We start from the raw sequence: 22,926 nt of genomic DNA on the forward strand, positions 1-22,926 counted from the left end.
ATTATATCAAAGGAAAACATTATGAAATTTGCCAGGGAAAAGAAGAAATGGAATAAATGTTTCAGATCAATAATGACACTCCCTCAGAACTGAGGACATGTTGACATGGATTTGAGCAAATACGGTGGCAAAGTTGTTAGCACTGCTGCCTCACAGCTCCAGGGACCTGGGTTCGATTCCACCCTCAGGTGACTGTACAGACTCCACATAAACATTCTGCCCCGTGTCTGCGTGGGTTTCCTCCAGGTGCTCCGGTTTCCTCCTGCAGTCCAAAGGTGTGCAAGGTTAGGGTGGATTGGCCATGCTAAACTGCCTGTAGTGTTCAGGGATGTGCAGATTTTGTCAGTTAGGCATGGGAAGTGCAGGGTTAGGAAAAGGGTCTGGGTGGGGTGCTGTTCGGTGAGTTGGTGTGGACTTATGCCATGCTTCCACACTGTGAGAATGCTATGAAAGGATAGAGAGGGTAAGGACTAACGGGAAGGCCTGTGTTAAGGTGGACAGCAGGAGAGATTTGATGACAACAAGATATGTCTGAATGAGGTGCGAATGGCAAATCAGTGTGAAGGAGTAAAGACACAAACGAGGCAAGACGGCAGCAGAGGTGAGGTGCTGGAATTGCGTTGTGTGTGAAAGGTTGAACAATGCGCCCCTGCTCCTTAATCTTGCTTTAAGCATCGCTGGAATGGCGGTGGGGCAGAGCGTGACAATGGGAACTGAGGCTTGTCAGATAATCCTTGCCACTGCCCCACCCCTCCATCCCCCAGTCAATAATCAGTCAGGCCCCTGCCCTGCACTCAGTCAGACATGGCACCTCACAAGACGCCCCTCTGTGACTGGCTCTCCCGTATCATGGAGGGTGGGTGTGACCATTGACAGGTCAATGACACCAATGGATCAAATCTGACGCGATTTCCTGGCTGGACCGGCTAATTCTCCCAGTAAAGGCAGTGGCATGTTTATTTGATTGCCTCACGGGGGTGAGCATTTACTGCCTGTCCCTAATGAAGAGTTCCTGTGGGTCTGGAGTCTCACATAGGCCAGACCAGATAAAGATGGCAGATTTCCTTGAGAGCATTAGTGAGCCAGATGGGGTTTCTTTACTCCCGCTCCCCCGACAGTCGGCAATGGATCCGCGATCTTCGTTAGACTGTTAAACTTTTCTTTTTTAAAACAATGATTTCAAATTCCAGAATCTGCAGTGGCGGGATTAGAACCCGGGTCCCCACAAAAGCACCTGCATCTCCTGGTTAACAGTGAATATATTACCGGGCCATTGCCTCCCATTAAAGTTTGCTCGTCTGTGTTCATTTACTGTTTGGAGGAAATCTTAACAAGTGGAGAGAGGGAGAGGCGTGGGGTACTTAAATTGGTTCTAGTTCTTGCCTGATATCCGGTCCTACCAGCCCCTGCCTCATCCCGTAGTCTGATCGGGCACCACGATTTGTTGCCAACGCTACGTGACTCCCTTTTCCCCGACAGGCCACTGCTGGGTCAGCTCACCGTGTTCCCGATTGAGAAAGGTCAGGAGAAGGGGAGCAAATGGGTCCTTGCTTCCCATTTCGTCTACAATCCCCCCCCCTCACGCAATCTGTAAGGCTTACCCCTTTCGAGACTAATGCCTGCTTAAAGTCGAGCCCTCAACCTGCCCTGAAATAACTCCACTGAGGCTGGCATCACGTCACCCTACGTTCCCGCGCTGCGGAGATTCTGAGCATGGAGCCAACGGTGAGCTGTGTGAGGGAGGGTGGAATGGGCAGAATGGCCTCCATCCGCGCATTGGTGGTACATCGGGAGATAGCCCCAGTGTGTTCTAACCAGCCGGTATCCACGTCTCTTGCAGTGCTGAGCATCCGAGGGAGCCAGGACGAGGAGCCTCCGGACCCCCAGCTTGTGCGGCTAGACAACATGCTGTTGGCAGAGGGTGTGGCAGGGCCTGAGAAAGGTGGGGGCTCGGTTTCGGCCGCGGCCACCGTCGCCGCTGCTGCCGCAGCCGTCTCTGGGGGCGGGGGCACTGACACCTCAGCCGAACATTCGGACTACAGAGCCAAGCTGACTCAGATCCGACAGATCTACCACACCGAACTGGAGAAATACGAGCAGGTAAACGCGCCTGAGAACATCCCCCCAGCCCCCTCCCCTACCCCTAACACACTAGGCCCAACCCCCCACCCTCTTTTCCACCTCCACCTCAACACCGAGCTGGAGAAATACGAGCAGGTAAATGCACCTGAAACCACCCCCCTCCCCTAAGACACTAACCCCACCAACTGCACCCCCGTTTCACCCGTCCCTCCCCAACACCGAGCTGGAGAGGCACGAGCAGTAAACGAGATTGAGACTCCCCCCCCCCCCCCCCCACCGCCATCCCCCAACATTTCCCCCACCTAACTCCCTCACACAGCGCCGGAGAAATTCAGCAGCAATCTGTGGAGACAGAAGCATAGATTCGAGACAGAGAAATTAAGGCAGGAGAAGGCCCTTTGGCCCCTCCAATCTGCCCCACCATTCAATAGGATCATGGCTAATCATCCAACTCCTTACCATGTTGCTGCTTCCTCCTTTGATCACTTTAGCCCTAAGAACTATGTCTGATGCCTTCTTATAAACATTCAATGTTTTGGCCTCGAGTGCTTTCTGTGGCGGAGAATTCCACAGGTTCCCCATGCTCCAGGTGAAGACACTTCTCGTCTCAGCACGAAATGGCCCTACCCCATGTCCTTAGATCTGGCTGTAGATTCTGTCATGATCGGGAATACCCTTCCAGCATTTCCACTGCCTGGTCCTGTTAGATTTTTATAGGTTTCTATGAGATTCCTCCATCCCTCTAATACAGTCCTAACCAATCCAGTCTCTCTTCATATGTCAATTGTGCCATCCCTTTATCACACTCCCTCCATCGCCAGAACATCCTTCCTTAGATAAGGAGATCCAAACTGTACACAGTACTCCAGAAATGATCTCCCCAAGGCCTTGCACAGCTGCAACATGATATGGTGGTCTAATTAGTAAAGTTAGATAACATGGGATTCAGGGTGAGCTTGCCAATTGGATTCAAAATTGTAGGAGATAGATTTTGGTGGTGGAGGGCTGTTTTTCAGACTGGAGGCATCCGACCAGCACTGTTCCACAGGGGTCGGTACTGGGTCCTCTTTTATGTAAACAACAGACGAACGATTTGGATGAGAATTTAGGAGGCATAGTTAATGGGTTTGTAGACGACACTAAAGTAGGTGGCATAGTGGACAGTTAGCTAAGGTTACAAAGAGATCTGGATCAATTGGGATCAACGGGCTGACAGAATTTAATCTGGATAAATACAAGGTCTTGCATTTTGGTAAAAACAAACAAGGGCAGAACTTATGCAATTAATGGTAGGGCCCTAAGTAAATGCTGTCGAACAGACAGACCAAGGGGTTCAGGGATATAATTCTTTGAAGTTTACACCGTGGCTAGACAGGGTGGTTAAGAAGGTCAGAGATAATGGGAACTGCAGATGCTGGAGAATCCGAGATAACAAAGTGTGGAGCTGGATGAACGCAGCAGACCAAGCAGCATCTTAGGAGCAGAAAAGCTGATGTTTCACAGAAAAGGGAGATGGGGAGAAGATCCAGCTCGTCCCCGCCTCCCTAACCTGTTCTTCCTTGCAGCTATCCCCTCCTCCCACCTCAAGCCGCACCTCCATTTCCTATCTACTAACCTCATCCCACCCCCTTGACCTGTCCGTCCTCCCCGGACTGACCTATCCCCTCCCTGCCTCCCCACCTATACACTCCTCTCCACCTAACATCTCCTCTATCTATCTTCGCTCCGCCTCCCCCTCTCTCCCTATTTATTTCAGAGTCCTCTCCCCATCCCTCTTTTCTGATGAAGGGTCTAGGCCCGAAACGTCAGCTTTTGTGCTCCTCAGATGCTACTTGGCCTGCTGTGTTCATCCAGCTCCACAATAGGTTAAGAAGGCGTTGAGTTTTCGCGTTGGAATGTCATGTTGAGGTTGTGTAGAACATTGGTGAGGCTCCTTCTGGATTACTGTGTCCACTTCTGGTCCCCAAATTATAGGAAGGATATTATCAAGCTGGAGAGGGTTCAGAAGAGATTTACCAGGATTTTGCTGGGAATGGAGGGTTTGAGTTATGGGGAGAGGCCGGGATGTTTACACTGGTGTGTAGGAGTTTGAGGGGTGACCTTATAGAGGTTTGTAAAATCATGACGGGCACAAATGAGGTGAATAACAAGGGTCCTTTCCTGAGAGTGGGGGAGTTCAAAACTAGTGGACTATGTTTTTAAGATGAGAGAAGCAAGCTTTAAAACAGGAAAGTGGGATTAGTTTAGTTTGGGAACATGGTCAACATAGACCAGTTGGACTCAAGGATCTGCTTCCGTACTATTTGACTCGATGACTCTATTACTTTGTTCCTGCTCCTGCACTCAAAACCTGTCACCACGAAGGCCAATGTATCATTTACCTTCTTCACCGCCTGCTGCAACTGTATGCTTATCTTCAGTACACACATACACATACACACACGTTTACATACAGACACACAGGTCTACACATACACGTAGGCACACTCATACACACATCGATACACATGTCTGTGCACACACACATATATATACACGCTTCTACAGACACAAGTACACATATGCCTACATGTATAGTCTGCACATGCATATCTGTACATACATATACATGCATGTCTGCATACACATACATTTTCATATACACATCTGTACATCCATGCTCACACATCTGCATGTATATATCTGCAAACACACACATACACATGTCTGCACGCACATATCTGCATACACACACATACATATGTCTGCATGCACATCTCTGCATACACACACATGTCTGCATGCAAGCATCTGCATACACACACATACACATGTCTGCATGCAAGTATCTGCATACACACACATACACATGTCTGCATGCACGTATCTGCATACACACACATACGCATACACACACGTTTACATACAGACACACAGGTCTACACATACACGTAGGCACACTCATACACACATTGGTACACATGTCTGTGCACACACACATATATATACACGCATCTACAGACACAAGCACACATTTGCCTACATGTATAGTCTGCACATGCATATCAGTACACACATATACATGCATGTCTGCATACACATACATTTGCATTTACACATCTGTACATCCATGCTCACACATATCTGCATGCATATATCTGCATACACGCACATACACATGTCTGCATGCACATATCTGCATACACACATATACACATGTCTACATGCACGTATCTGCATACACACATACACATGTCTGCATGCACATATCTGCATACACATACATATACATGTCTGCATGCACATCTCTGCACACACACATGTCTGCATACACACACATACACATGTCTGCATGCACGTATCTGCATACACACACATACACATGTCTGCATGCACGTATCTGCATACACACACATACACGTCTGCATGCATGTATCTGCATACACACATACACATGTCTATATGCACGTATCTGCATACACACACACATGTCTGCATGCACATATCTGCATACACACATATACACATATCTGCATGCACATATCTGCATACATATACACATGTCTGCATGCTACCATCTGCATACACACACATACACATTTCTCCATGCGCATGCATAGACATGTTTGTATACACAGGCATATACACACATTTGCATACACATGCACATACCCATGCTTGCACAGACACATATATGTACAGCTGAAAGTACAGGCATGTACACATATCTGCATACACACACATACAGACGTTGGCATACACATGTATGTACACATACACCTGTCTGAACACACAGGAATGCTGTGCATGTTCCGCATTTTGTCGAGTGCTTTGATTACCTAGGCACAATATCTCAGAATCTGGCTGGGTGACTTCCACATTGACTCCAGTTGAAGTGCTAGCTGTGGAGACAATTCTGTTCTGGTTCAGTGTATGTGAGCTCCCTGCAGTGAATGCCAGTGCCTTCCTGTGTGAGTAGGGAAACTGCTATCTCTGCTCTCTGCAACTGCAGGTGGCTTCATAGTGTGCGTTGTCAGTCAGGCATTGCCTTCTGCTTTTCTCACCCGTCTTTCAAACCTCCTCTGACAATTAGTTTCTGCGCGCTCAGTGTGTAGCCTGTCACAGACGCACTGCAGGCAATCTGCAGCTCTATATCTAACTTCTATTTATACTGAGTAGTCTTCTTTCTGTTCCTGCATGCACCATTACCTGCATCGCAGGGGCTCACACAGGTACATACTGGGTAGGAAGCCTCTTGTCATCAAACTCATCGAGGGTGACACTTTCCCACGATTCTGGTCGTGTGCACACTTCCTCAAACCCGTCACACGGTCTGTGCTAGCGAGTTCCCATGACATCTCGTGACTTTGAGTTTAAAGCAAGCCCCGTTCGCTTTGTGAATGATCTTCTCTTTGACTCAGTGTGTTGGCTGCTGTTTGATGGAGTGCACTTAAAGACCCAGGGTTGTTGATGGATACGCTATGCAAAGGTGGTGACACACTGCTGGGTAGGTCCGTAGTGAATGGGAGGGTCGTGGTCGGACGCTTGTGCACCACCTGGCAAGCATTGCCAGGCAACCCAAGATGGTGGGTCTGGCGCACGAGCCACGATGGAATATCAAGAATGCTCTTTGATCATTGGTTTTCCATCAGTGTGTTTCCCAGGTTTTTAATGAGTTGCAAGATAGAGTGTGGGAACACCTGCCCTAACCACAGGAGACATACCCAAATGTCGCAGTCAGAGTTAACCACATGTTAGCCCGTGTTTGCTCTGAAAGTACTATATTGTCTGATGTACTCTTATAAACAGGGTGTAATTTTTGATTCTACATAGAATTTGCAAAATTGCAGGGGCAGCTAGTCAATGACAATCCAGTGCTTATCCCAGCTTATTTTTCTCACCCTGTGTCTGTATGTTCTCTGTTCCTCTCCTCTAGATACACCGACCCAGCATCCCCTTCAATTCATCCGTAAGGTTGCAAGTTTCAGGTTGAGCCACTCCCTGACTAAATTGTTTCTGTTCCCTAGATTCCCCTGTTAGATTCATTGATGACTTGATTTATGTTTGCAACCTCCAGTTTTAGGCACAGCCCGCAAATCGATGCCCTTCCTCTGTGGATGATCAGCAATGAGGCAGCAAGGACTTGATGGGCAGAATGCCCTCTTTCTCTGTGTAAAAAAAGTCAGAGTGATCGTGTTGCAGATCAATACTTAGTCCCCTGTGAGGACTCAAAACTCCAGCTCTGACCTTCCCGTCTTGGTACCTCCAAATAAATCTTGTTTACTCCTTCTCCAACTCCTGTATCTGCTTCTCAGTTCATCTCTTTCTTGTTTTATTTCTGGTGGAAAAAAGAGAGCAGTCCGGGTAAAATTCAGAGGCCTTAATGTGCTCAATGGGTTTCCTTGGTTCTTTATTTTCAGTTTGGCAATTGCTCTTAAATTTTTAACATGAGTAGCTGTCATTAAAATACTGGGCTAGGTGATTGGCATTGTTGAAAATTACCATTTTTGCCCCTGGTGATCAGAAGCTGTCACTTACAGAACACCAAGGGTAGGTTTCAGGGGCCAGAGTACATTATTTTGAATAATTCTCTTCAAAATTATTAAGTGCCACCATTTGGCAAGTGGCTCATTGCCTGTAAAAGGTGTTGGGGTACTCTGGGGTTATCAAAGGCAGCACACAAACCCAAAATAGTCTCTCTTGTGGCTACTCATTTTTATAAATGTATTCACTCATGGGATCTGGGTGTCACTGTCTGGGCCAGCATTTCTTGTCCATCCCTAGTTGTCCCTTGAGAAGGTGGGGGTGAGCTGCCTTCAGGAACCACTGCAGTCTGTGTGCTGTGGGTTGATCCTCAATGCCTTTGTGTGTAAGCGTTTGTGTAGGTATGTGCATAGATGTGTGTGTGTGTGTGTGGGTGTGTGTGAGTGTGCGTGTGTGTCTGTGTGCATGTGTGTGTGTATGAGTGTGTATCTGTTGTGTGTATGTGTGCGTGTGAGTGTGTATCTGTGTGTGTGCGTAGGTGTGAGTGTGTTTGTGTGTGTGTGTATCTGTGTGTGTGTATGCATGTGTTTATCTGTATTTGTGTGTGCATGTGTGAGTGCATGAGTGTGTATCTGTTGTGCGTATGTGTGTGTGTGTGGGTGTGTATGTGAATGACTGAATGTTTTATTGCCATGTGTATTTTACGATGAGAAAAACGGTAAAATACCATGATAACACGGTGTGGAGCTGCAGGAACACAGCAGGCCAGGCAGGATCAGAGGTGCAGAAAGGTAGGGTACTGACCCGAAAGTTCAACTTTCCTGCTCCTCTGATGTTGCCTGGCCTGCTGTGTTCCTCCAGCTCCACACTGTGTTATCTCTGACTCCAGCATCTGCAGTTCTTGCTATCTCAGTAAAATACATGAGAAGTTTTTCTTCTGTCCCCAGCACCAATTTGAACAATTTTGAGAATAATTTTAAAAAGTCAACAACTAGAGGCCATAAGTTTAAGACAAGAGGAAAAAGATTTTAAAGAGATCGAAGGGGCAGCTTTTTCACACAGAGCATGGTGCATGTTTGGAATGAGCTGTCAGAGGAAGTGGTGGAGGCTGGTATACTGACAACATTTAAAATGCATCTTGGCAGGCTCATGGATAGGCAAGGTTTAGAGGGATACGGGCCAAATGCTGGCAAATGGACTAATCTAGTTTCGGAAACTGGGTTAGCATGGACGAGTTGGGCCGAAGGGCCTATTTCCATGCTGTTTGACTCTGTGGCTTGAGTCTGGGACGTATTGCCTGGGAATGTGGTGGAGCAGATTCGATTGAGGCATTCACTGGCGGGCACTGAAACAATGTGCAGGATCACGGTGGCGAAAACCGGGAATTTGGCACCAAGTCAAAATGTTCAGAGAGCCAATGAAGACATGTAGGGCCTGAATGGCCTGTGACTTTTAGAACAGGCCCCTCTACTATCCCTCAGGCAGGAAAGCCATCCCTGAGATGTTTCAGGGCTTGCCTTGTGAGCATCTTGACACTAACCGATTTGTCAGCTGCTTAGTAAGTAACTTTGAATTGAACTCATAGCCAGAGAGAAAGTTGACTGTCACTTCAAGAGTGACAATTTATCCCTTTTCAAAGAAAAAGAAAAAACAAAGAAAATTACAGCACAGGAACAGGCCCTTTGGCCCTCCAAGCCTGCGCCGATCAAGATCCGCTGTCTAACCTGTCATCTATTTTCTAACGGTTTGTGTCCGTTTGCTCCCTGCCCATCCATGTACCTGTCCAAATATATCTTAAACGTGTCTGCACCTACCACCTCCGCTGGCAATGCGTTCCAGGCACCCACAACCCTCTGTGTAAAGAACTTTCCATGCATATCTCCCTTAAACTTTCCTCCTCTCACTTTGAACTCATGACCCCTAGTAATTGAATCCCCCACTCTGGGAAAAAGCTTTTTGCTATCTATCCTGTCTATACCCCTCATGATTTTGTAGACCTCAATCACGTCACCCCTCAATCTCTGTCTTTCTAATGAAAATAATCCTAATCTACTCAACCTGTCTTCACCCTCCATACCAGGCAACATCCTGGTGAACCTCCTCTGCACCCTCTCCAAAGCATCCACATCCTTTTGGTAATGTGGCGACCAGAACTGTACACAGTACTCCAAATGTGGCCGAACCAAAGTCCTATACAACTGCAACATGACCTGCCAACTCTTGTACTCAATACCCCGTCCAATGAAGGAAAGCATGCCATATGCCTTCTTGACCATCCTATTGACCTACGTTGTCACCTTCAGGGAACAATGGACCTGAACACCCAGATCTCTCTGTTCATCAATTTTCCCTAGGACTTTTCCATTTACTATATAGTTCACCCTTGAACTTGATCTTCCAAAACGCATCACCTCGCATTTGCCAAGATTGAACTCCATCTGCCACTTATCTGCCCAACTCTCCAAACTATCTATATTCTGCTGTAACCTCTGACAGTCGCCTTCACTATCTGCTACTCCACCAATCTTAGTGTCGTCTGCAAACTTGCTGATCAGACCACCTACACCTTCCTCCAAATCATTTACATATATCACAAACAACAGTAGTCCCAGCACAGATCCCGTGAAACACCACTGATCGCAGGTCTGCAATTTGAGAAACTCCCTTCTACTACTACTCTTTGTCCACTGTTGCCTAGCCAGTTTTTTATCCATCTAGCTAGCACACCCTGGACCCCATGTGATTTCACTTTCTCCATCAGCCTGTCATGGGGAACCTTATCAAACGCCTTACTGAAGTCCATGTATATGACATCTACAGCCTTTCCCTCATCAATCAACTTTGTCATGTCCTCAAAGAATTCTATTAAGTTAGTAAGACATGACCTTCCCTGCACAAAATCATGTTGCCTATCACTGATAAGCCCATTTTCTTCCAATGGGAATAAACCCTATCCCTCAGTATCTTCTCCAGTAGCTTCCCTACCACTGATGTCAGGCTCACTGGTCGATAATTACTTGGATTATCCTTGCTACCCTTCTTAAACAAGGGGACAACATTAGCAAGTCTCCAGTCCTCCAGGACCTCACCTGTGTCTAATGATGCTGCAAAGATATCTGTTAAGGCCCCGGCTATTTCCTCTCTTGCTTCCCTCAATAACCTGGGATAGATCCCATCCGGACCTGGGGACTTGTCCACCTTAATGTCTTTTTGGATACCCAACACTTCCTCCTTCCTTATGTCAACTTGACCTAGAGTAAGCAAACATCTATCCCTAACCTCAACATCTTTTCACTCTAACTCCCACTAGACAAATGGGATTCATATATTGGAAACTCTGTAGCAACAAGGAAGCAAATCTGGCCTCATCAGAGCCTTGTGGTTTAATAAATAGCATTAGAAGCTGAGCAGTTAATATGCATCCATAAGGAAATTCATTATGTGGCCGTGCTGACTCAGTCTGTCAGATAAAACACTGGAAATCTGAACAAAAGCCGAAAGAACTGCGGATGCTGTGAATCGGGAACAGAAACAGAGGTTGCTTGAAAAGCTCAGCAGGTCTGGCAGCATCTGTGGATGAAAAAACAGAGTTAATGCATCAGGAGGTGTGTTTGTGTGTGTACACACCACTGGAAACCTGAAACCCACACAGAGACGGCTGGAGAATCTCTGCAGGTCTGGCAACATCTGTGGAGAGAGAAACACATTTGATGTCTCGAGATCGGTATGACTTTCCTTCAGAACTGAAAGGTGTTGGAGACTTTTTTTTAAATACTTTTAACAGAGGTGTTATTAATGGTGGCAAAATAAACAAGGAGGTGTGAACAGAATGTGAATTAAAATGTGGAGAGAATTGGTCCTCTCCACGAAGTGCAAAGCGAACAAGAGAAGGCTGTTTGGAAGGGGGAGAATGTAAGAAAAATGGAGAATAGATTTAAAGTGGTCAGTTTCCGAAATTCATGTGTTCGTGTGTTGAGACTAGAGAGTGTCTTTGCGGAAAACGACATGCTGTTTCTTCAGTTTGCATTGTATTTCAGTGGTACATTGCAGTAGCCCCAGGACAGAAATGTTGACATAACCGCCTCTAAGATTAGTTCCATGGGCATGGGCCACTGCCGCTTCACTGGCACTAATACACACACACACGCACACACACATGCGCGCACACACACACACACAAAGTTCTGGGTCCGTCTTAAATTACACCTGATTTGTGTATTAACCTGTCATAAGACTATAGCCTGAGCTCGATGAGTTCATTGAGTCCATGAGGCACGGTGGCTCAGTGGTTAGCACTGCTGCCTCACAGCGCCAGGGACCTGGGTTCGATTCCACCCTCAGGCGACTGTCTGTGTGGAGTTTTCATATTCTCCCTGTGTCTGTGTGGGTTTCCTCCCACAGTCCAAAGATGTGTACGATAGGTGGATTGGCCGTACTAAATTGCCCAAGGTGTCGAGGAATGTGTAGGTTCAGTGAGTTAGCAATGGGAAATGCAGGGTCAAGGGATAGGTGGGTCTGGGTGGGATACTGTTCAGAGGTTTGGTGTGGATTTGATGGGCTGACTGGCCGCTCCACACACTATTTGGGATTCTATGAATGTGTTACGGCAACAGCCTATGGCATTTATATAGCTCCATAGCAAGGCATTCTTGGGTTGCTTTTTTGGGATGTCGATAAGCCAAAATGTGATGTATTCGGCTCCATTGTAAGGGGATATTACACCTCAAGTAGCATGGAAAATGTTGCAGGGTTCGAACGTTATCTTGAAGGAAGAAAGAAAGATAGAAGACAATCAGTTTCAGAAGCTGAGGGGGCTATGCAGAGGGATGTACTGGTTATAATGCTGTCAGATTCAGGAATTGGCTTTCATGAAGATAGTGAGTTCAGGTAAATTAGCCCTCAGTAAAGGATAAAAAAGCTGAGGACAAGGTGTTTGTGATGGGTATGAACCAGGATTAGAATGACAATCTGGTGCAGTATTTCAGGCTTGGCCTCCATCAGTTCTCTCACTGTTTCTCACCCCTTGTCTGTGCCCCGCAGGCCTGCAATGAGTTCACCACACATGTCATGAACTTACTGAGAGAACAGAGCCGGACACGACCCATCTCCCCGAAGGAAATCGAGAGGATGGTTAACATTATCCATCGCAAGTTCAACTCCATCCAAATGCAACTCAAACAGAGCACATGTGAGGCAGTCATGATACTTCGCTCACGATTCCTGGATGCACGGTAAATGGCCCCAGCATGTACTCATTCCCGGTGCGGTCAGTGAACTTAACAAAAGTGGGAGAGTCGCTAAAAAAAAGGGTCTCTGCAATAGAAACTTCTATCGACATTGTGCAGGTGACAGGCTTGCTACACAACCACTGCTTGGATTTATGAGGGGAGTTGGAGAGCAATTTGCCTGTGAAAAGGGGGTATGGGGGAGTCTAGCATTCAGCTACAATCTGTTAGAGGTTTTGCTAAAGTGCGTAACTCGGTTGGATAAGCACTTTTGAAGAACCCATTCTAGCAAAAGGCCGGCTTGATCGCGATATCTGTTACTGATGCTGGGAATACACATAACTGGGTGAGGTAAGCCCTCTTAAAGCAGCAGAACACTGCTTCTTGCAAACAGATACAAAATGCCGGCATATCATTAAAACCTGCTGTAGAACTGAAGTGCACATTCAGTCTGAAGAGCACTTTTTGCATCCAGATCATCATTACCAGCTAAGTTCACCAGAATGCTGGCATTATTTTTTTTAAAAAACTGTTGCATGTGTAACTCAAAGTGCACAACTTGGTGAGGAAGTGGCTTTCATAGTGCTGAATCCCCACTTCCTGCCAACTCCTCCAACATTCCTGCTAGAATCTTTGACAGAAGTCACTAAGAAGCTTAGCTGGGTTAGATAAGCAGCCTTGAAGCGCTAAAACTCCATCTTCAGCAAACCTGTACAAAATGCTTAACATCTGTTCGAGATGCTGCAGAAAGTTCAGGGAAGTATCACATTAGGCTAGAGCATGCACCCCAAAGCCATAACAGAAGTGTCGTTGGCTGAGGCACTCCAGGATTTGGCTTTAATCCCATTAGTCAGCGATAGTGCGATTGTGATTGGTTCGAACAGAGAAGGGATACCTAAATGAAGCCCTTGATGTTGTTATAATTTCAGTAAAGTTGGCAGTGTATCCTATTGTGTGTGATATCCACATCCAAACAGCACAGTCATGTAGCTTCAAGATAACTGGAAATTAAAGATTGTATAATCTGTCACCTTTTAGTCTGGTTTGATTATGTTTGATCCAGCTGGGAGGTAATTCAGTTTACTTTATCTTGACTTGGAACTGCCTTTGTAGATGAGGCTTCACTTGGTTGGCATTGGAGTTGATAGCTACATACGTTGACTTGTCGTACAATGCCTCTACAGAGCAGAACAAGCCCCCTGGCAGATATACCAGTCATTTACCCACTTCCAGCTGTTTCTGAGCTCCACTGGCTGCAACGGCCTTGATGTTACCCCAGAGAAGCTTGGGGAGTGGGGAATCTGGTATCATAAGTGCAAAACCCAGGAGGTAAACTTCCATGATAATAAAGTGTGAAGCTGGATGTACAGAGCAGGCCAAGCAGCATCTCAGGAGCACAAAAGCTGACGTTTCGGGCCTAGACCCTTCATCAGAGAGGTGGATGGGGTGAGGGCTCTGGAATAAATAGGGAGAGAGGGGGAGGTGGACCAAAGATGGAGAGAAAAGAAGATAGGTGGAGAGGAGAGTATAGGTGGGGAGGTAGGGAGGGGATAGGTCAGTCCGGGGAAGATGGACAGGTCAAGGAGGTGGGATGAGGTTAGTAGGTAGGAAATGGAGGTGCGGCTTGGGGTGGGAGGAAGGGATGGGTGAGAGGAAGAACAGGTTAGGGAGGCAGAGACAGGCTGGGCTGGTTTTGGGATGCAGTGGGGGGAAGGGAAGAGCTGGGCTGGTTGTGTGGTGCAGTGGGGAGAGGGGACGAACTGGGCTGGTTTTGGGATGCGGTGGGGGAAGGGGAGATTTTGAAGCTGGTGAAGCCCACATTGATACCATTGGGCTGCAGGGTTCCCAAGCGGAATATGAGTTGCTGTTCCTGCAACCTTCGGGCGGCATCATTGTGGCACTGCAGGAGGCCCATGATGGACATGTCATCTAAGGAATGGGAGGGGGAGTTGAAATGGTTCGCAACTGGGAGGTGCAGTTGTTCATTGCGAACCGAGTGGAGATGTTCTGCAAAGCGGTCCCCAAGCCTCCGCTTGGTTTCCCCAATGTAGAGGAAGCCACACCGGGTACAATGGATACAGTATACCACATTGGCAGATGTGCAGGTGAACCTCTGCTTAATATGGAAAGTCATCTTGGGGCCTGGGATAGGGGTGAGGGAGGAGGTATGGGGGCAAGTGTAGCACTTTCTGCAGTTGCAGGGGAAGATGCCGGGTGTGGTGGAGTTGGAGGGCAGTGTGGAGCGAACAAGGGAGTCACGGAGAGAGTGGTCTCTCCGGAAAGCAGACAAGGTTGGGGATGGAAAGATGTCTTGGGTGGTGGGGTCGGATTGTAGATGGCGGACGTGTTGGAGGATGATGCGTTGTATCCGGAGGTTGGTGGGGTGGTGTGTGAGAACGAGGGGGATCCTCTTTGGGAGGTTGTGGTGGGGGCGGGGTGTGAGGGATGTGTTGCGGGAAATGCGGGAGACGTGGTCAAGGGCGTTCTCGACCACTGTGGGTGGAAAGTTGAGGTCCTTGAAGAACTTGAACATCTGGGATGTGCGGGAGTGGAAGCCTTGAGTTGCAGTCTTGATGGTGACCATGACAATAACATTGCTTGTCATTAAAATAAAAACCCATCCGGTTCACCTAATATCCTTCAGGGGAGGACATTGCTTCTGCCTGGTCTATACGTGACTCCAGGCCCACAGCAAGGTGATTGACTCTTAACCACCCTCGGAGAAATGGCCAAGGACAATGAGGGATGGTTGGTGGTGCCCACTTCCTGTGAAAGAGCCACACCATGACCTTGCACACCAGCTGCATGTGCACAGATGGCTGGGCACAGTCCGTAGTGCCCACTGCCTGTGTGAGACAGGCAGAGATCTATGTCCGAGTGTCCTCCCATTCCCGCAGGTGCAAATGCTACAGGGAGGGTGTTGGCATGACAGATGAGGTGTCAGCCACTGGGAGACATTGGTAAATGCCCATGGGGAACCCCGGGACCAATAAAGGGTGGAGAGTGGCAGTCGCTTTGGCAGGAACATGTGGTGAGTAAGTCTTCATGAAGGCCAGAGATGTCTGTCAGCACCAAACAACCTGAGAGACTAGCAGTGCTGTCATCCCCGATATATCAGGGGAGTCCCAGAGCCTGCCTGTGCAGTGGGAGTGCCGCCTCCCATGAGCTGTGCCCCTCTCCGATACTTGCTGTGACTCCATAGTAACTGAGGGAGATCCAAGTGTACAGTGGATTACCAAACCCTCGCTGAGCTGATAACCTCAGTGGAAGCTAGTGCAGGATTTACTGTGGCGTCTGGATCTCTTGGGACAGATGGGATCATCTTTATCTCTCAGCCTACATATACCAAGAGGGTGGTGTTTATGTATTAACACGGCAAACTGTACCTGCGATATATAACCTTCCTAACGCCTATCCCAAAACAGTGAAACACAGGACACTTTGGCAGTTCAGTACCAGAGTACCTTGCGTCCTTTAGAATGCACTTTGAACATCAGAAAAACAACCAGAGGGACGTCCTCAGTTTTTTCTCATAATCATTTGTGGGTGTTACTGGCCGGGCCAGCATTTATTACCATTCCATAGTTGCCCTCTTGAGATTAGATTAGATTCCCTTGAGTGTGGAAACAGGCCATTCGGCCCAACAAGTCCACACCGCCCCTTGAAGCATGCCACCCAGACCTCATCACCTATAATCCACACGCCCCTGATCACTACAGGCAGTTTAGCATGGCCGATCCACCTAGCCTGCACATCTTTGGACTGTGGGAGGAAGCCCACGCAGACACGGGGAGAACGTGCAAACTCTACACAGACAGTTGTCCGAGGCTGGAATCGAACCCGGGTCCCTGGAGCTGTGAGGCTGCAGTGCTAACCACTGAGCCACCGTGCCGCCCAAGATGGTGGGCGTGAGCTGCCTTCTTGAACTGCTGTGGTATGTGTGCTGCAGGTAGACCCACAATGCCATTGGCTTGACTTGAGTGGTAAAACAGTGGGAAAAGTAATTTCATTGCTGTGTCTTAGATAACAAGGTGTGTGGCTGGATGAACACAACAGGCCAACTGGCATCTTAGGAGCGGAAAAGCTGACGTTTCGGGCCTAGACCCTTCATCAAGAATTTCTGATGAAGGGTCTAGGCTCAAAGATGCTGCTTGGCCGGCTGTGTTTATCCTGCTCTACAACTTGTTATCTCGGATTCTCCAGCATCTGCAGTTCCTATTATCTCATTGCTGTGTCTTGCTCTGTTAATCAAGGGTTTCAACAAGCACATTTTACCAGTTGGGGAGAGTACCTGGTACTCAATCACTAGTTATAATTTACAAGTAGGCGATGGCCTAGTGGTATGATTGCTAGATTATTAACCCAGAGACCCAGATAATGTTCTGGGGACCTGGGTTCGAATCCCACCATGGTAGATGGTGGAAATTGAATTCAATGAAATATCTGAAATGAAGAGACTTATAATGATCGTCATCGATTGTTGATTGTTGGGGGGGGAATACCCCATCTGGTTCACTAATGTGAAGGAAGGAAACTGCCATCCTTACCTGGTCTGGCCTACATGTGACTCCAGACCCACAGCAATGTGATTGAGTCTTGATTGCCCTCTAGGGCAATTAGGGATGGGTAATAAATGTTGGCCTAGCTGGACACGCCCTCATCCTCTGAATGGATAAAAAAAAACGCTTGATCGGACAGACAACAGAGGCACAGCTGATGGTGACTGGTGACAGACCAACTGCAAAGCCATTTCCTCGTCAGCCTCTAAACCAGCTGCATAATGTCCCCTCAAGTTTACTTGTGAAAAAGGCAAGGTTTTCATTTCTCTCCCACTTTTCATAACAGCCGGACTCCTGATTGTGTACAACCAGAGTAGTACATGCTCAATCGCAGTATAAAATGAGAGCCACTTTGCTCTGAGCAAGCTCCCCTCAAACAGCAGCGGGGCCACTAGGCCTGTTTCTCGCTGAGGGATGAACGTTGACTGGGGTGAACTCTCCTGCTGGCCATTGGATCTGTTCTATCCGCTAGACGAGGCCGGTGTCTGAAAATGTAGCACCGTCGCCAATGCGGCACTCCCTCAGAACTGCACTGGAACTTCTGTCTTGACCTGGCTGTTCCAAAGCATGCTGTGGGTCTTGCAGCCAACGCTTTATTGCTTGCAGGTAAACCTCACTCCCAAATGAGCTGTGGCTGACAGTCAAGGCTATTAGGGAATGGAAGGGACTCAAAGATGCTCTGTTTTACCTGGCTATGAGCGAATGAAATATATGGTCCACCTCAGTCAGATCAGCAACAAATTAAAATGATCGCACGCCCAAACTCCCCTCAGCAAGGAGGCCTAGCCTTCTCTATTTTAAAACGTTGGTCAGGCTCCCTTACTTACCAGGGAAACCAGACCAAACAGAAAGCAGCCCATAGCAGGTTTCGCCAGGTCCTGCCTCAATCTGTTGTGCAGAACGATGGAGCTCAAGGACTGTTTCCAGTTCTCTGAGCACTTGGCCAGGCCTGGTTTAGAGTGGAGGATGCTCTCCTCTTCAGTCGGCTGGTTTCACAGCCGCAGTTCTACCTCCTAAATCAGACTGAGCTCCGGCACGGTGCTGAAGGAATGCTAAAGTTTCAGGGGCGGGGTTGTGTGGTGGTGGGGGAGGCGCTGTCTATTTGGGTGAGCCACGGCGGCCTACAATGGGATGACCCCCTTGTTGTCCATGTGGTAGAGTAGGATGTTAGGTAAAGGCAGCAAGGTTGTGAATCCCTCTCAATTCCAGGACTGCTTGCATTCCAGGAAGAATCAGAGCACGTGAAACCTCGCCTCTGACTGCACTGCTGCGTTTTGCCGTCTCACATACAACAACAACATCGCAACAGCAGGACTACATCGGCTCTTATTTTAACTTTGTGTCCACCATCACTGAAAATTGCTTTTAACAGGGTAGTCAGTTCCTTATATAGTAGCAGACTTATAGTGGTGCATGATTGATTCAGAATGGGACAGCAAGGTGCTCACAGTACAATGTGGAGCCTTTCATTTGCTATTGCCTTGACAGCATGACCTTAGCTCCCAGTGGATCAGAGAAGTCGGAAGCTCAGCCCCTAGAGAATGAAGGTCAGGCTACTGATGAGTGGCCTTCCTTATGGCAGAGGCTGTTACATAGCCACTCTTATCGGAGGCACAGGATCCTTTCTTTATTTCTTCTCAGCAGACTCCCTCTGCTGGTACATGAGTGTGTGGTAGGCTCAGGTGGACAGAGCGCATTTTTCAACACACTCCGCATGACTGACTCTCCATAGATCCCCTCCACACAGGAAGATGGATCCAGCCTCGATTCCAAATGTGATGCTACGTGTTATGTGTAGGGAAAGGGTCTGAATCTCCCAAATGCATTGGCTGTTGCAGTTTTGAGGATTATTACAGTCACGTCTCTGAGTCAAGGAGGGGATGGGAGTCAGAGGAAACCATTCTGGGTTCTGACTCTGCGTTCATTGTCTGCTGTCAAGGGTGTGAAGTAAGTGCTTTTGAGGAAAGTATAGGATTGACCTGTCTGCTGCCAAAGTGAAATGACCACTGGCACTCACTGTCTCAGTCCACAAACGATACTAAAGTAGTCTGCTGGGGACCAGTAAGCATGGATGGGAGCAGGGAAGTGACATATACTGAGAAATGCTCACTTGTTAGCAAAAGATTATGAGTAGAAACGTGCTGCCGAAACTGACATTCACAGTCATCAGGACAGAGCCACAAGAATACCAAATCTCAAAGTAGGCGTGGCAATTTATACTTACCACTTGCCGGCCAATCAGCATGCTCGTCTCTTGCAGTATAAATTGCCGTTCCTTTTGCGAGTTGGCATTCTTGCAATTGTGTCCTGATCGGTGTAAGCGCCATTCCCTCTCGACTTTCCTAAGGTTGATAAATGGAAGATTTTGAGACGTGACCCAAAGCTACTTCTGCTGGAGCCATTTTAGTGGGAACAGGGGATGCCGCAGATGAATTTGAAGATTAGTGGGTGGCACTTGATGCAGCTCAGCGGAGACTATTTCAATTGCTTTCCTTGTTGTTTGGGTTTTTTTGGGCAGGGGGGCGGGGGAGTGTTACAAGAAAGGAGGCTTGGAAGCCAAACCGGGGTGGGGGGCTGCAAATAGACAGTGTTTCCTTTCCCCCTCCTGTTTTCTTTTTTGAAATGTTTTTACTTTCAGGAGAAAAAGGCGTAACTTCAGCAAGCAGGCAACAGAGATCCTCAATGAGTACTTCTACTCGCACCTCAGCAACCCATACCCCAGCGAAGAAGCCAAGGAAGAGCTGGCGAAGAAATGCAGCATCACAGTGGCACAGGTGAGGGTGAACTGGCTTGGCATAAGGAGCAGGGCAGATACCTTGGCAGTGAGTTAGCCCTCAGCTGATAGGCACGCTACAAAGGTTTCAACTCCATCTGAGCCCAGGCTCTATTGGTCGCACCGAGCTTGGCTCATGTCCCACTTGAGAAAATCAAGGTTTTAGTCCGGGGGCTAACATAGAGAAGCTCTCGGGCCGCTGAACTCCGTCTTGCCTTCTGAGCTGGATGCAAATAATCTCTTCCGCAGTCTGCATCAAGAGTCTTGCCCTGTACTTAATCCTGAGCCAACATCACTGCGTCCAGTTCAAGTTGTCCTGCTGTGTTGTTAAGCTGGAGAAAAATGGATTTTACCGGGATATTGCTGGGTTGTGGAGGGTTTGAGTTATAAGGAGAGGCTGGGACTTTTCTCACTGGAGCATAGGAGGTTGAGGGTTAACCTTATAGTGGTTTATAAAATCATGAGGGATATAGATAAGGTGAATGGCAGGTGTGTTTCCCCGGGTGATGGCTTTCAAGATTAAGGGACATATATTTAAGTTGAGAGGGGAAAGTTTTAGAATGGACAGGTGGAGCAACTTTTTTTACGCATTTGTGTGTGGAGTGAACTTCCAGGGGAAGTGGTGGATGTGGGTACAGTGACAACGTTTCAATGACATTTAGATAAGTAGAGGACTGAGAAATATTTGGAGGGATATGGGCCAAATGCAGGCAGGTGGGACTAGTTTATTTCGGGATTGCGGTCGGCATGGACTGGTTGGACCGAAGGGTCTGTTTCTGGACTCTATTGCTATCGCACGACTTCTAATGTTGTGTTTGTGGAATCTTGCTGTTCGTATAATTGGCTGGCCCCATCAATATTGCATTGTGGGTGTCTTCACTGTCAGTCTAGACTTACTTGATTGCATCATTTTTTAAAAAAATTCTTTCATGGAATTTTTGGTATTGAAGGTCAGGTCAAAACTTATTGCCTGTCCCTAGTTGCCCTTGAGAAGGTGGTGGTGAGCTGCCTTCTTGAACCACTGCCATGCATGCGGTGCTGGTTGATTCACAATGCTGTGAGAGAGAGAATTCCATGATTGTGACCCAGTGACAGTGAAGGAACAGTGATATATTTCCAAGTCAGGATGGTGAGTAGCTTGGAGGGGAGCTTGCAGGGGGTGGTGTTCACATGTATCTGTTGCCCTTGTCCTTCTCTATGGAAGTGGTCATGGGTTTGGAAGGTGCTGTCTGAGGACCTTGGGTGAATTTCTGCAGTGCATCTTGCAGATAGTACACACTGCTGCTACTGAGCGTCAGTGGTGGAGGGAGTGGATGCTTGTGATGTGGTGCCAATCAAGTGTCTGCTTTGTCCTGGATGGTGCCAAGCTTCTTGAGTGTTGTTGGGGCTTCACCTATCCAGGCAAGTGGGGTGTATTCCATCACACTCCTGATCTGTGCCTTGTAGATGGTGGGGCAGGCTTTGGGGAGTCAGGAGGTGAGTCACTTGCTAGGGTCAGGTTCTATTCATTCCAACACTGCCTGCAATCTGCCAAAGTGAAGATAATAGCAGCAATAAAGTGAATTCATCAATAGGGACCAAGAGAGGAATAATTCCTTCTCCATCTCCATCCTGCACAGCAGTGACAGAATACCGAGATTTGGCATTGTGTTTGTAGTGTTCATTTAGTAGATTTGGTGATTAGATAGCTACTATCTTTGTGAAGTCCTGGCTGTTGCGCCTCAGGAAGGTTATATCATTGTATTGAGCTCAGGATTTGTGCAACATAGATGTCCCAGACTAATCTAAGGTTGAGAGATGGCAGTTGTAACGATAGGGTTGTCTACACTAGATTTGTATTCAGTGAGTAGCGGATTGAGGTCTGATCCAGCTGGTGATTATAAAGGGGTTGATTAGGCAAATGGAAGGAAGCTATATTCTTTGCTGAGGGAATGGAGAACACGAGTTCTAACCTGAAAATTAGAGCTGGACTTGAAAGGGTGACCTCTAGAAGCAAAAGCAGAAATTGCCAGAAAATCTCAGCAGGTCTGGTAGTACCTGTGGAGCGAAAACAGAATTTATGTTGACCCTTCCTCAGAACTTCTCCCGACAGATGCTGCCTGACCTGTTGAGATTTCCCGGCAAGTTCTGCTTTTGTTTCTGATTTCCAGAAAGCCACAGTTCTTTCTGTTTGATATCTAGAAGTACTTACTCACAAACAACCTAGAGGAGACCTGAAGCTCTCTCCCTCAAAATGCTGTCGGGATGGAGAGCAAGCAGACATTTCAGAATTGAGGAGTCAGAGTTTCTCGGGGGTGGGGTCACTTCCTCCTACCGCCCCCTTGATCATGACCCCACCCCTGAGCACCAAACCATCATCTCCAACACCATTCATGACCTCATCACCTCAGGGGACCTCCCACCCACAGCATCCAACCTCATTGTTCCCCAACCCCACACGGCCCATTTCTATCTCCTTCCCAAAATCCACAAACCTGCCTGCCCTGGTCGACCCATTGTCTCAGACTGTTCCTGCCCCACCGAACTCATCTCCACCTATCTGGACTCCATTTTCTCCCCTTTGGTCCAGGAACTCCCTACCTACGTCCGTGACACCACCCACGTCCTCCACCTCCTCCAAAACTTCCAATTCCCTGGCACCCAACACCTCATTTTCACCACGGACGTCCAGTCCCTATACACCTGTATTCCGCATGCAGATGGCCTCAAGGCCCTCCGCTTCTTCCTGTCCCGCAGGCCAAACCAGTCCCCCTCCACCGACACCCTCATCCGCCTAGCCCAACTCGTCCTCACCCTCAACAACTTCTCTTTCGATTCCTCCCAC

The 22,926-nt window shown here is 47.8% G+C and overlaps 1 protein-coding gene across 3 annotated transcripts in view; it reads left to right on the forward strand.

The window, feature by feature from the left end:
- Positions 1-22,926, forward strand: part of LOC125456174 (pre-B-cell leukemia transcription factor 1-like) — a 456,342-nt gene that overhangs the window by 374,206 nt on the left and 59,210 nt on the right. For all 3 annotated transcript variants that reach the window (XM_059648232.1, XM_048539004.2, XM_059648233.1), the window contains exons 3-5: positions 1,841-2,100; positions 12,586-12,776; positions 19,968-20,103. In XM_059648232.1, the coding sequence (XP_059504215.1) occupies positions 1,841-2,100; positions 12,586-12,776; positions 19,968-20,103 (587 nt within the window). The remainder of the gene's footprint in view (positions 1-1,840; positions 2,101-12,585; positions 12,777-19,967; positions 20,104-22,926) is intronic.

This window comes from Stegostoma tigrinum, chromosome 8 (assembly GCF_030684315.1).
Source record: "Stegostoma tigrinum isolate sSteTig4 chromosome 8, sSteTig4.hap1, whole genome shotgun sequence".
NCBI lineage: Eukaryota > Metazoa > Chordata > Chondrichthyes > Orectolobiformes > Stegostomatidae > Stegostoma > Stegostoma tigrinum.